Source organism: Eleutherodactylus coqui, chromosome 11 (assembly GCF_035609145.1).
Source record: "Eleutherodactylus coqui strain aEleCoq1 chromosome 11, aEleCoq1.hap1, whole genome shotgun sequence".
Lineage (NCBI taxonomy): Eukaryota > Metazoa > Chordata > Amphibia > Anura > Eleutherodactylidae > Eleutherodactylus > Eleutherodactylus coqui.
Window position 1 is genome coordinate 18,211,716 of NC_089847.1, and position 14,332 is coordinate 18,226,047.

General features: G+C 45.1%; 1 protein-coding gene across 1 annotated transcript in view; it reads left to right on the forward strand.

Annotated features, from left to right (window-relative positions):
* LOC136582749 (malonyl-CoA decarboxylase, mitochondrial-like) overlaps positions 1-14,332 on the forward strand; it is a 59,074-nt gene that overhangs the window by 10,162 nt on the left and 34,580 nt on the right. Inside the window, exons 2-3 of the mRNA XM_066583984.1 lie at positions 6,402-6,514; positions 8,294-8,450. Of these exons, the coding sequence (XP_066440081.1) occupies positions 6,402-6,514; positions 8,294-8,450 (270 nt within the window). The remainder of the gene's footprint in view (positions 1-6,401; positions 6,515-8,293; positions 8,451-14,332) is intronic.

A 14,332-nucleotide genomic window follows, 5' to 3' on the forward strand; every position in this document is an offset into this window, starting at 1 on the left:
TATAACATCATGGAGTCATAGATGTTTAAAACAAAAATAGTTACAATAATAAGTTATAAAGAATTACAGAATAAAATATATGTAATGGGGGGAAAAACACAGCAAAAATTCATTTTGGTAGCTGAAGGGGAAAAAAAGCCACCACATGAATAAAATCACTAAAAAGTGTCTGGTCCTTCAGGGGTTAAATACTTTTCCATCCTTGACTGATAATTCTTGTAGTTTTATTTTAATTCTTCATCACTTTTAAGGTAGCCCCTTTTTGATTATCGGTGACGGTCACAATTGGTTATCACCCAGTTTTTCTAGGACCAGCTAGAACTACATGATAGGCAAGTTCTAACTCCTAGCCACATGACGGCTGGGGTCGAGTCAAGGAGTCTTTCTACTTTTGAAAGGACATAATTTTTACAACTTTCTTCATTGTTTCAGCAAAGTAAATTAAATTATGCAAAACTTTTTTTTTTTTTGTCCGCCTTTACATCTGAGGCCGGGTAATGACGTGAGGCTACGAAGATCGTTACATCTAATTCAAGATTCCTTCAAAGCACAACTTCGTGAAAATATGAGCCTAAACTGAAGTTCTGGAAGATTTGTAGGATTGCGGTTATAACTCTTGTAGCTCAAATCATTACCAACAATTAACTTGATGGCAATTAGAAAAATTCCCTGTATGATACGGAAGCGGGAGGTGAAGCGGCTCACTTGGTGTTTTTACATCTTTAGATATTTTCTTCATTGCATCTGCACTTCCGGAACCAGTTATCGTAAATGTTCTCTATGTAACACCAATGGATTCAATTTTTAACTTTTTTTCTCTTCAGTTTTGCACATACTCCAGAGTTTTTCTTTCCAGTGTTTTGGAAAGCCAGTGAGCATATAGAATCCTACCAAAAGTATTTGTACCTATTCTATCAGTAGATTGGATCATGCATTATTAGCATGTCACGTGTCCTACACCATGCTACTTAACATGCAGTCGGCCATAGCATGTGATGGGAACTGCACGCTATTGGATGTAAGGGTTATACTGCTGCACTTACGCCGTCCATTATGCACTGGCCCATCTACAATGGTGCAAGAAGCGTCGTCGTTGGACAGTTGAGCAATGGAAAAACCTTGGTGCCTCAAGTATAAGCCTAACTAGACTAGGTTAAAAAAAACACAATACTCACCTCCCAGCCGGCGTCTTGTGTCCCCAGCGCGATGGTCTACCCGGCGGTGCGACAAGCTGCTATGTAATTCTCCCTGCTGTAATCTCTCTGCTTGGCTTTGAATTCCCCCGCCATCAGTAAGTAAGCGCTGTGATTGGATCGAGCGCCAGCCAATCACAGCCGGCGCTCGATGAACCAATGACAGCCATTCAGTGATGTTCACTAAATGGCTGTGAATGATCAAGCGCCGGCGCCAGCATAAAAATGTACTGAAAAACTCTGCTTATACTTGAGTATATACGGTGTATGTTGTTTTTACTGCGCCCTGAATGCTGTAACCCCCCCCCCCCCCAAAAGAAAAATTGTCTAGTAATTTTTAGCCCCTTACACTCCTGCACTCCCACAGAATTTTTTTTAAGTCTCCCAATACACTTCATGGTACGTTAAATGGTTAACCTGTAAATACAACTTGTCCTGCAAAGAAAACAAGTCCTCACATAGATGTTTTTCCAGAAAATAACCGTTCTGCAGAACTGCCAATGTGACCTGGATGCAGGCGCATCAAAGACCCTTATTTGGACTCTCGTCTATTTCTGGTATAAATGGATTTCTACGCTCGGCAATTATATTATTATTTTTTTTCTTGGAATTTCCAATTACTCAGAATGGAACATTTTCTACTAAATTTTAAATTACTTTCGGATTTTTTTTTTTTTTTTAACTTTCCGAGCACTTTGTGCAAATACTACGAATCCACTCAAAACAGACTCAATCTCGTTAGCCTTTCCTTCAGTTTCTCTGAAGATGCTAAATGCGCACTCAAACATTCTGCGCCAAAAATAACATCAGACTATTAAAAACCCGATCGGCTTTCCTCCCCGTCTAAAAAGGGGGCTGCCTGTACGCTGCTTTTATTTTCATCGGGAAGGAAAAAAAAAAAACATCCTAAATCCCCTCCAACTTGTCCCGGATGCTTAATAACAAAGTTCCCAGCGTTGGCCTGTTTATTCCAAGCAAGATACAATATTGCCGAGGTCAATGTGGTGCACGTAAAGCTAATAGGAAACGCGAATGCATTGAATGTTAGCGGCTGACTGCCGGCTTGTTGTATCTGTACTTTATTTTGATTCAGTTCTCCGCACAATGTACGAACGCACTTGGCATACAGTTATTTATTTATTTTTTTTCTATTTACCGAACTCTCCTAATCTCCCTCCTATATTGTTCCCTGTCCATTTGCATTCAGAAAATGGCTTTTTGCATTCCCTTATCTCTCTTCTGAACACGGCTTCTTGATTTGAAAGCACCCCAAGGTACACACAATTAAATCTTTTCAGATTTAATTGAGGCCAGGCATACATGAAATGGAAAACATTTTTTTCGCGGCGCAGTTTTGAGATCTAAACTCCTCCTAAGAGGCTGATAAACGGGCCGGGGTATTCACGGTATTTTAGGGGGATATTAATGAAAAATATATTTTATGGAAGATTATTCCAATGAAACGTATTGGCAGTAATTACACTCGTGAAAATGCGGCTCCTTGAAGTCTACGGCTCTTATGGAATGAACGAGTTGCCTTATTACTATTCATGAGGGCTAATTAATATTCCCTAGGTAGTTTGTACTGGATTTATAAAGGCTGGTATAACATGGGTGCGCCTTCACTCGCTGAAAATACAGATGGGCGCGATTGGCGCTCAGCAACTTTGTTTAGTTGCATAGAGGTGAATGGAGCGGCGGAGCGTAGGCTTGACCGTCACTTTATTCATAGGATACCTGCTGTGATCGGTGGGAATGTTCGTGATTAGATCGTCGTCGATCGACACTTATCACCTACTCTGTGGATATCCTGGGAGTATCCATTTAAAATGTATGGCGCCGGGGGTTGTGCCAAGATTATAAGTTGCCCAATATCCACAGTGTGGGAGATAACTTGCTGATCGGTTCGGGTTTCAGCGTTAAGACTCCCACCGATCTCAAGAACATCTTCCGCATTGTGGGGTTACTGAACCTCTCCGCGGTGAGGAGGAGGAGACTAGATGGAGCGTAGGCTAAACAAGCATCAGCTTCAGTGGGACTGTGAAGATAGCCGGGCGTGTCGTTCAGGTATTTTCATCACCCCGATAGAATGGAACGGAGCAGTGGCTGTGCATGCTCGGCCAGGGCTCCATTCATTTTGACCTCACTGTGGGGGAAGACGTGACCCTGGTAGTGAAAGCAGAGGGGAACATGAGACCCCCATTCTTATGATTGGCCGGGATCTCAGACATTAGGGCACCATCGATCAGCCCCATCAATTAGCACAGCCTTGTGTGGCGCAGAGTGTTAAGGTTGCTGGTTCAATCCCCGCATTGTTCAGGTAGCCGGCTCAAGCTTGACTCAGCCTTCCATCCTTCTGAGTGCCCAGCTTGTTGGGGGGGTAAAAGTTGACTGGGGAAGGCAATGGCAAACCACCCCGCAAAAACAGTCTGCCAAGAAAACTAGCAGTCGGTCATGACTCGGTGCTTACACCAGGGCACTTTACCTTTTACCTATCCATCGATCAGCCCCATCAATCAGCAGCAAGTTTGGGATTTTACTGCAGATCCACACAAAAATCCACAGCATATTTTCCGCTGTAGATTTTGATGTCAATCTGTACCAAAAATCGCACGATTTGCGCTGATGTGCAGCTGATTTCACAGTGTCAGGCGAAGGGGTGAACTTTGCTGCAGATCTGCGTCAAAATTCACACCAATGGATTCTGTTACATGTGAACGTTCCCTTAAAAAGGGTTCTGACTCCCCAGGCCATCTTCTTCACCTCGCCGATCTGCTTCTGGCTCCTCCAATCCCCTGGGTCGCCTCACCTCCAGCTGGTCAGATCCTGTTCTTCATGTAACGAAGTGTACATTGCCGGCATTCCAGTTCCTGTAGGTGAGTGTACCCGGGCATTAGTGGCGTAGTGTTCACTGCCTAGCAGGGCTACTATATGAAACACTAGCGGCGAGATATCGCGCATGCGCGCTAAAGCTGGCTGCCGAGGATTCAGCATACCCTGCTAGGCAGTGAACACCAGGTCACTCGTAGCGTTAACTGCCCTGCAGGAAGTTGACTGCTCCAAAACAGGAAGAGGAGGATCCAGCTGGCTGGAGGGGAGGTGACCCGAAGGACTGGAGGAGCAAATCGGCGAGGTGAAGATGCGGTAAGAAGACTGATGGGGAGGAATACATAAATATAGTTTGTTGTTCTTTTTTTATTTAATGACATAACCCATTTAAGGGGCTTTTGAGGTTATTGTAAAATTCAGGGGTTAAAAAACAACTCGCACATTTATGTAGAATTTACACCAGAAACTACCGTAGATGCCAAAATTGCCTAATGTATGAAGATGCGCATGCCGGCGGGGATCATACTATGACCGGCGTTTAGAGTGCTGCTTTTAAAGCAACCCTCCGTTCCTGGACAAACAAAGATGTCCGCCCCGCTTCTCCGGCTACTTGATGCACACTGTGTGTTAGTAGGTAGTCTAAGATGCTACACGCTGTTTTGATTGGCCCCTGCTGCCCATGTGACTATATGTCCGTGTGCCGGTACATAATGACTTTCAATTCCACTTAATTTTCTCTTTGCACATTACACTTTTCCGAAAAAAGAAACATGACTAAATTACATCTTTTCCGCCCCGTTGTGCCCCCTTTGAAGCCGCTGACCCGCCGTCATTTTACTTTGCACACGGTTCCTGGTAAAATGTTATGGCTTTAAAAAGCAGACAAATAGGTTAAGCGCTGACATTTGCGTCTTCAGGCTGCCGAAGTTCCAGCTGCTTTTATAATTGGAGGCGATGGCGCTTGTTAGGATTTACGGTCGGGGGGGCGCGAGGACAGCGGCTCACATTTGAAAGAATTTAGTTTTCTGACATTAACTGGCGAATTGTTATAAAGTCGTCGTCTTCTATCTCTTCAACCTTTTCCTAGCTGTTTCTTGTTCTTGGAAAGCTGGGTGACAACTTCTACTTCCTCCATTGCTTTCCTGAATGGCAGTTAACCTGTCGTTACTTGACGGGACGCGGGAAGACCACCTCCTTGTCAGCTGTCCTGGCGGCCATATTGGCTGTATCCGTCACATATGATAAAATCATTGGGTAGAGTTCTCACAGAAATCTAATTTACTGTGTTGAGCCTTTAGGGGTCTGACTGATGAGACCACCACCCAAATCTAGAACAAGGGTACGTTCATTGCAGCCCCATTCATCAGTACGGACCGATTGCAGTCGCTGCCAACAGTAGAAGCTTCCGCGTGGTGCTCTTATCACCTGCTTGTAGTCTGAGGGTCGGGTCACACTGCGGGTTTTCTCTGCAGAAATCAACACAAATCCACTTTTCAGAAATGTTCTATTACTGTCAATGTGAATCCGCACCGTAGTCTATATGGCGCTTTTTTTTTTCCTTGTGCGGACCCCAAAACCAAGAAAAGTGAAATGTCACTTCTTGATGTGGATTCTGTAGCTAATTGATCCGTACGTGGATGTTCCCATTGAGTAGAGCTAAATCCACGTGTGGATACGTGGCAGAAATCCGCAGATCACACCATTTTTGATGCAGGATCCGTGCGGAAAAAAAACCTGTCCCCTGTGAACATACCCTTAGGTGACTTTCCTGTTAATGGCCACCCATTATGGATGGCTTGAGTCTACTAATAGGAGAAACCCTTTCTGTTTTGACTAATAGGGGGATCCCAGTCGTTGACTTACCCCTCTGTGATGTGCATATGGATGGTTTGTCCTGACCTCTTTTAGCGATGGAGGGGTGGAGGACTCTTGTCTGTCTTGAAAAGCTCCTGTTACTGTGAAGAGCACCTTTTTACCCCCCCCCCCCCCCCACCTCCCCTTTCAAAAAATTCTTTATCTTTCTGTTGGCTTATTTTTTGCAAGAACAGTGGTATTTTTTTAACATTACCATTTAATACACTGGGCAACTTAAAAAATTTCTACATGGGATGAAATAACTAAATGTTGCCATTTTTTTCAGAGCGTGTACATGTATGCCCTTTAGCGTTAAGGGGTTAAGAAGTAGAATGGATGGTTGGTTTCATAGTGCGCTCCTAGTGTTGGACCCTTTGGTCCCTGTCTGTTGTATGGTGATGTTTTCTGCTTGAGTATCTGCAAAAAAATGTACAACTAAACTATATAGATAAATCCGTATAACTTGTGATATCTCACACTGCCTACTGTTGAAACGGATTAAACATGTTTTTAACATTCCTCTAGGAGATGAACGGGATCCTGAAATGCATGCTGTCCGAGTGGTTCTCCGTAGGATTCTTAAACCTGGAGAGAATAACCTGGCAGTCGCCCTGTGAAGTCCTGCAGAAGATTAGTGAGTAAGTGCACTCCATGACGTTTGACATTTTGGCCACCTGTCAGTGCAGTGACCACGTGGGGCACCACTACACACTGCCACTGACTAGAGAGTAGGGAGCATTCACACCTCAGTTTTGTACCCTCTATGGAATTCCATCTGGGGGTTTTATCACAGGTGCCAAAAACGGTAATAAGATGGAACCTTCTAGCGGAACCAAACTGTTCACAGTCTTTAGTGAAATAAACACTACTTTTAGTGCTCAAAAGCTTCCACTATATTTCCCTTCTCTCCTCCTGTAACATATATAAAGGTTTCCATAATGCCCCCCTCTCTCTTCTCTCCTCCTGTAACATATATAAAGGTTTCCATAATGCCCCCCTCTCTCTTCTCTCCTTCTGTAACATATATAAAGGTTTCCATCATGTCCCCCTCTCTCTTCTCTCCTCCTGTAACATATATAAAGGTTTCCATCAGGTCCTCCTCTCTCTTCTCTTCTCCTGTAACATATATAAAAGTTTTCCATCAGGTCACCCTCTCTCTTCTCTCCTCTTGTATCCTATATAAAGGTTTCCATCATGTTCTCCTCTCTCTTCTCTCCTCCTGTAACATATATAAAGGTTTCCATCATGTCCTCCTCTCCCTTCTCTCCTCCTGTAACATATATAAAGGTTTCCATCATGTCCTCCTCTCCCTTCTCTCCTCCTGTAACATATATAAAGGTTTCCATCATGTCCTCCTCTCCCTTCTATCCTTCTGTAACATATATAAAGGTTTCCATCATGCCTCCCCTCCCCCCCTCTCCTCCTGTAATATATATAAAATCTCGGCAAGTGCCGATGAAGCGTAACAATTAGCAGTTGCAGTGCCATGGCCACAATGTATATGGGGACCTTCAAACAGAACCGTTTTGCCTGGAAGCGAATACAAGACTGCATTCTGCCCTATAACTGTGAAATCCCCAATGAATGGAAGTCCTCAAGTCGTCATTTTTTGTCAAGTTGTCATAAAGAAATAATAATTTCATGAGATGTTTTCTACTTCTATATATTTCTGGGAAGTTGAGTGATGACCAATATATCCACCATTAATTGTAGACCTGCCTGGAAGGTATACCAGCGCAGGCGCATATGGCAGATACAACAGGTGATGTATTAACCCTTTCCAATCTAATGTCGGGCCTGCCCTGACATCATCATTTTCCTCCACAGCTCCGATGTCTGGACAGGCCCAACACTGCAGTGCAGGAGTGCATCTGCACCCGCTCATCAGACACATCGGGTACAGATACACTCCTGCACTGATCCTCATCAAGGACCCCCGAAGAGAAGGCAGAAAGGGTTTTTAACCGATCATGTCACCGCCGTTTGTCACCTGACTCCAGCTGTTACCTGATCGCCGAGCTGGGAGGCTGAAGGGAGAATGCGGAAGTAATACTTCCGCATTCCCCCAACGGTGATGTGACCACCGGCGCCCTCCTGAACTCTTTCAGATCAGGAGGGTAAAGGAAGAATTTATTTTTTCTCATCCATTCTCCCCAGCTTCAATTTATTTGGAGCTGAGGAGAATGGATGAGAAAAAGTAAATGGATTAGAAAGGGTTAAATGCCAACCCGCTTTTCCTGAACCAGGCAGAACTCAAGTTGGATAGAATTTTTCAGCAGGGAAAGTCCTATGCAGAGTTTGTAAGGAGACTCTCTAAGGGCCGTGGGGGTAAGTATTGGCCATTTGTATAAGGCCAAGGGATGTACATGTATTACTGCTGGAAAGACACTTGAGATGATGATGTCTGTCTGTGCCAGGTACGAGGCCGTGCATCCCGTCCGGAACTGGACAGATATGAAGCGGAGAGTCGGCCCTTACAGGAGATGCTTCACCTTCACCCATAACGCGATGCCCGGGGAACCGCTCATCGTCTTGCACGTCGCTCTCATGCAGAACATTTTGGGTAATATTCAGGTGAGTGCTTGCATGTTGCTTGGTTTTGGGGGAGTTTGTGAAATAAGATGGGGCCTAACTATGAAATGTACAGGGTAGTGCAGAAGTCGTTATAGCATTTTTAATGCAATGCCATAAAAAAAAGAAGTTCTATGATAAAAATTGTAACAATTGGAAATTAAAGTTGAACTTTTAGAAAGTTCATCTGACATCTGTTTTGGACATCCTGATCAACCATCGCACCCTCCAGATGGATGTAAGCCTCGAGACGATGAGCCTCATGGTTGCAGGCATCCCTACACATCAGGACTGGACTGTTAATGGATTCCTCAGTGACAGCAAGTTTCTGTTCATCGACTGTTGATGTGGGATGTGTGTACACTTTATCCTTTATATAGCCCTAAAGGTAAGTTCCAGGGAGCGAGCCAGCCAACGTCTACCTGTCCAACACTGCGGGACTTGTCTGTCTGCCACCATATGTAAGTGATAATATCTAGAGATGAGCGAGCATACTCGCTAAGGGCAATTACTCGATCTCGCATTGCCCTTAGCGAGTACCTGCGCGCTCGGAAGAAAAAGTTCGGCTGCCGGCGGCAAGCAGGGAGCGACGGGGAGGAACGGAGGGAAGAGCTCTCTCTCCCTCTCTCCCCCCTGCTTACCCCCCTGCTCACTGCCACAACTCGCCTCTCACCCGCGCCGGCAGCCGAACCTTTTGCTTCCGAGCGGGCAGGTACTCTCTAAGGACAATGCTCGATCCAGCAGTTGTCCTTAGCGAGTATACTCGCTCATCTCTAATAATATCCCAATCCTGCATGATGAGTTTAACAGTGTTGAAGCCGATCCAAGTAAAGCCACCTTTACATGGGATGACTGTCTAGCGCCGAAGCACCTGACAGCCGTCCCAGCGATGATCGCTCCTGCGCTTTTATACAGAAGGATCATCCTGAATGGTGGCAGAGCGGCTCGGGATCGTTCCAGACTACCCATCTCCATTCACAATAAACCGGCAGTCGTCCATAGAGGAACAACGATGCAGTAGCAGACCAACGATGATTATATGGTCTGCATGAAAGATCCAATCAGCGATTTTATCACTGATCACTCTTCACTTCATGTGTTCACACGGAACAATTATTGCGCAAATCGCTCAATATACCGAGCGATTTGCATGATGATCGTGCCGTCTAAAAGGGGCTTTATTGTATCCTGTCACAGATCTTTCAAAAAGAGTGGGACTATTGATCCCTAATACGAAATTCCTGCCCAGACCATTATACCTGGACCGCTGTTATCGACCTTGATTGTCACTTCAGGGTTTTTAGGTCTCCAGTAAACACAGTTGTGCCGGTTATCACCTCCGCACTTGGCCTCATCAGTCCATCGCCATCCCATTACAACAGTCGACGAATTGAAGCTTCCTATCACTAAGGAATACTATAACCTTCCAGTCCAGATGTGTAGGAATTAGAGATGAGCGAGTATACTCGCTAAGGCATATTACTCGAGCAAGTAATGCCTTAGCCGAGTATCTCCCCGCTCGTCTCCCAAGATCCGGGGGCCGGCGGGGGAGAGCGGGGAGGAATGGAGGGGAGATCTCTCTCTCCCCCCCGCTCCACGACGCAACTCACCTGTCACCCGCGCCAGCCCCCGAATCTTTAGAGACGAGCGGGGAGATACTCGGCTAAGGCACTGCTCGCTCTAGTAATGTGCCTTAGCAAGTATACTCACTCATCTCTAGTAGGGATACATGAACATGGCTTATCGTCTCCAGGCTGCCATCGATCATGAAGGCGCGATGGTTGATCATTACTCCATACAGACACCAGATGAACTTTCTGAATGTTTCATTTCCCTTTGTTACAATTTATGTCACTAGACTGGTTTTGTACTTGCAATGCATTATTCCACGGGGAAAATCAGTCCCGCCGCGGATTCTTCATGTAGAATCCGCAGCGGGTCCCGCCTGCCCCGCGGATATGACGCCTAAAAATCAGAATAAACTCACCTGCTCCGGACGATGCGGATCTTCCTTCCTTCGCGGTCGCATCTTTTTTTTTCGGGCTGGCGGCGTGCCGCGTGCATGCGCCGGGTACATCTGCCGGGCCGAAGAAAGAAGATCCGGCAGCGAAGAAGGGAAGAAGCGCATCGTCCAGAGCAGGTGAGTTTAATTCTGGTACGGGTCTCCCGCGGATCCGGACGGCTTCCATAGGCTTCAATAGAAGCTTGCGGGAGCCGTCCCCGTGGGAGACCCGCACGAAAATGGAGCATGTCCATTTTTTTTTTCCCCGCACGCGGATCCGAGCCTGGCAGGAAAAATTACATCCGCAGGTATTTAACTACCTGCGGGTGTCCAATGCATCCCTATGGGGCACGAATCCGCGTGTGGGAAAAACGCTGCGGATTTTAAGCTCATGGACATGAGGCCTTACAAATCATATAACTACTCCTGCACCACCCAGTGGAACCTCCCTAAAACCCTGCTGGTTGGGTATTTACTCTTATTAATACAAAGATGGAAGAAGACCAGACGGACGTTTCTACATTGCAATATCTATACGATGCTGTAATATTACATCGCTAGCCATTGTGAGATCATTGGGACTAATGGAGAGGGTTCTTAGTATGCAGAATAGTGCGTCGCAGTGGCCATAAGGGCAATCGCTTTATAGGCCAGTTAATTTATGGTAAGTACTTAAGATTTGCCCTCGTAATTCAATGTGCTAACGAAGGGACTTAATTGGCTAAACTAAAACGGCAGCACACTCCGCAATTATCCCAGTAGGACGCCGATGGATCTCACACGCCACTCCAATCACTGATTCAATAGGAAGTCTTTATAAATAATGGAAGAAAAGTGGCACTAATTCGCCAAGCCACGGACTTCATCTATGGAAGGTGGAGCGAGTCAGGTGTGAGTTGACTGTGAGGACCCCCCCCACCCCCGCTGCGATGACGGGACCCTCGGAATTACTGCAGACTGCAAGTGGTTTATTATAATGGAGGTTACGGACCTTCACAGAGGGAAAGATCAGAGGAGAGAAACTTCACAGTGGGGACTCGTTCCTGCAGTGCCTTTAATTGCAAAAAAATAGTCCTAGTGAGAGTATACAAGACCGCCCCGAGCGAGCTGGCATCCATTAAATGTGCGCAGTCCTGGGCAATTAGTCGCTGGAGATAAAGTGCCCAAATAATGAAGCATTTTGAGGCTGTGTATGTGAAGTAGTTGCAATGGATAATGGATAGCGACCTTGTTTGCATCAAAAGTTTGACTTTTTTAGTATATATATTTGGCGTACGTGACTAGATTAAAGCGCCATTCCAGTCACTGTTCTAATGAGCATTAATGATTAATGAACCTTCCTACGGTGCATGGGAAAGACATGGTATGCAAATACTTTTGCTCATTACACTATATGGTCCATGTGGAAAACCCAGCCACAGAAGGAGCGCAGGTTTTATGTTCTCTATTGTCAGCAGAGCTTTGTCCTGTGCTCTTCATTGCCCCCTGCTGGTTTAAAGGGGTTGTTACATTGTAAACCATTGATGGCTTATGCTCAGGATAGGCCATCACTAGTAGATTGGTGGGACCTTCAGTGCGTTGCCCAAGACCTCTGCTGATCAGCTGTTTGCTGATTCGGTGTCCTGAACTGATTTCTGTAGGAAGCAGACTGCTCTGTTTCCATTGCAGTGGCCAGGCGTGGTATTGCAGGTGAAATTTCAATTAATTTTAATAGGAACTTGGACTGCAATACCAAGGCAGGCCAGTGCTGTGGGAATGGAGCTGTCTGCTTCCTGCAGAAATCGCCCCAGAGCATGAGTGCACTTACCCAGCAAGCAGGTAATCGGCAGAGGTTCCCGGCAACAAAAAAAAAAGCCCCATTAATCTACTATTGACGGCCTGGCATGAGGATTGGCCTTTAGTAGTTTACAAAAGGATAACCCTTATAAAGGGTGTTTTGTGGGTCTACAATATTGCTGACCTATCCTCGAGATCGAGCATGCACGGAGCACTCAACCTATCGAGTGATCATGTAACTACTGGAGCCCACACATAAAAGTGGGCAGTGCCATTTTGGCGAAGACTACATCCCACTGCGCATGTGCAGAGCCTCGTGTTCAAATGTAAAGCTACAACAGCCACAATACCATTAACCCCTTAATGCCTGCTTATCACATATCGGAAAAGCCTGCTATACAGAATAGTGCAGCGCCAATATACCCAATGCGCAGGAGATATCACTTAAATTAATCTAGCCGATTCATTAAAAATCAGCTAGGGAAAAAATGCACATATCGCAAAAGAGATCACATGCAAATAAAATCTTTATTAAGACTCTGAACTTTCACTCCTATTATGAATATAGCATAAAAAATATCGCTATTGGAATAGAAAAGCCTTAGGCATCCAGACACAGTGCAACGTACCACAGGGACAACCAGCATCGCCCGAAATCCTGAAAAAGTGTATTAAAAACACAGATTCAGATTAGGCATATTCATATATTAGGCAATGGATTATAGTCAAGATTTAGACCAATGGGCTTAAGCGTATCAAGCCTGTAAATCCACCTGAGTTCCCTGATTTTCAATTGTCTCTCTCACCACCTCTATGCATACGAGGCACATGGTCAATGACCCAGTAGCGCCACTGGCTAACCGAGTGGCCCCTCTCTAAAAAGTGCTTGGCAGCTGGTAAATCTGTTTTTTGGTCCTGATAGTCATAAAAGCACAATTAATCCTATTGCGAACCTCCATCGTCATCTCCCCTACATAAAGGAGGCCGCATTGACTTGTAATGGAGTACACCACATATGAGGAGGCACATGTGAATCTGCCCCTTATGTGGTGTACTTCACCAGTCAATGGGTGGGAAAACCTGTCACCCTTAATCATGTTGCCGCAACACGAAAGGCATGGAAAATTGCCCTTCTTAGTCGGGAGAAATGTCCGATTTTCAGAATTTGTATTGCTCACCTGACGAGCAGCATGGACCAGCATATCTTTCAGATTAGGCCCCCTACCATACCACATCAAGGGTTTAACTTGAAACTCTTTGATCTCCGGATAGCCCTCCGATAAGATGTGCCAATGTTTTCTTATAATTTGAGATCGCCTCCCGCTGTGAGGACCAAACGTAGGAATGAAAGGAATACCCATGGATTCCCTTTCTCTTTTATTCACTCTCAATAAGGATTCCCGCTCCACTGTACGTACCTTGGCACATAAATTCTGTACCAAGTCATCAGGATAGCCTCTCTTCATGAATTAGTCACACATCTGTTGTAGACGGTGATCAACAGATTCATCACATGTGATTCTACGTACACGTTATATAATAATAGGTACTTTCTATCTGTCGGTTGGGTGTAAATGTCTGTAATCCATACACCCTCGTTATTCTTCACGCACCTACATCTGAGAATTCTATGACCTCCGTAGAATAGGACAGAGTGAACCTGAGTTCCCGAAAGATCACATTTAAGTTACCATAGAAGGTCTGTAGGTCCTCCAATGTGCCAACCCAAAGAAAAAAAACCTTGTCTATATACCTCCACGAACAGGGGTCCAGCCTGGGGAGGTATAGATGAAATTCTCTTCAACGAATGCTCCCTGAGGTAGTTATTAGTGAAAGCACATTCTGCAGCTTCACACCGGGATTCTTTAATATGTGAGATCGGATTATTGTCATTTTCTGTAATCTTCAGAATCTCCTAAGATTCTCAAAGCCTCATCATTGTAGAATTCCTTGTCCATAATGACTATTTCACCACCTTTATCGGCGCTTTTGATCATAATTTCACCATTTTTGGATAAGTGTTTAACGATACTCATTTGTTCCCGATTCAGGTTCCAATTAAATCTGTTTTTGTCTGGACAGTTTTCTAAAATCATTCAAAATCTTC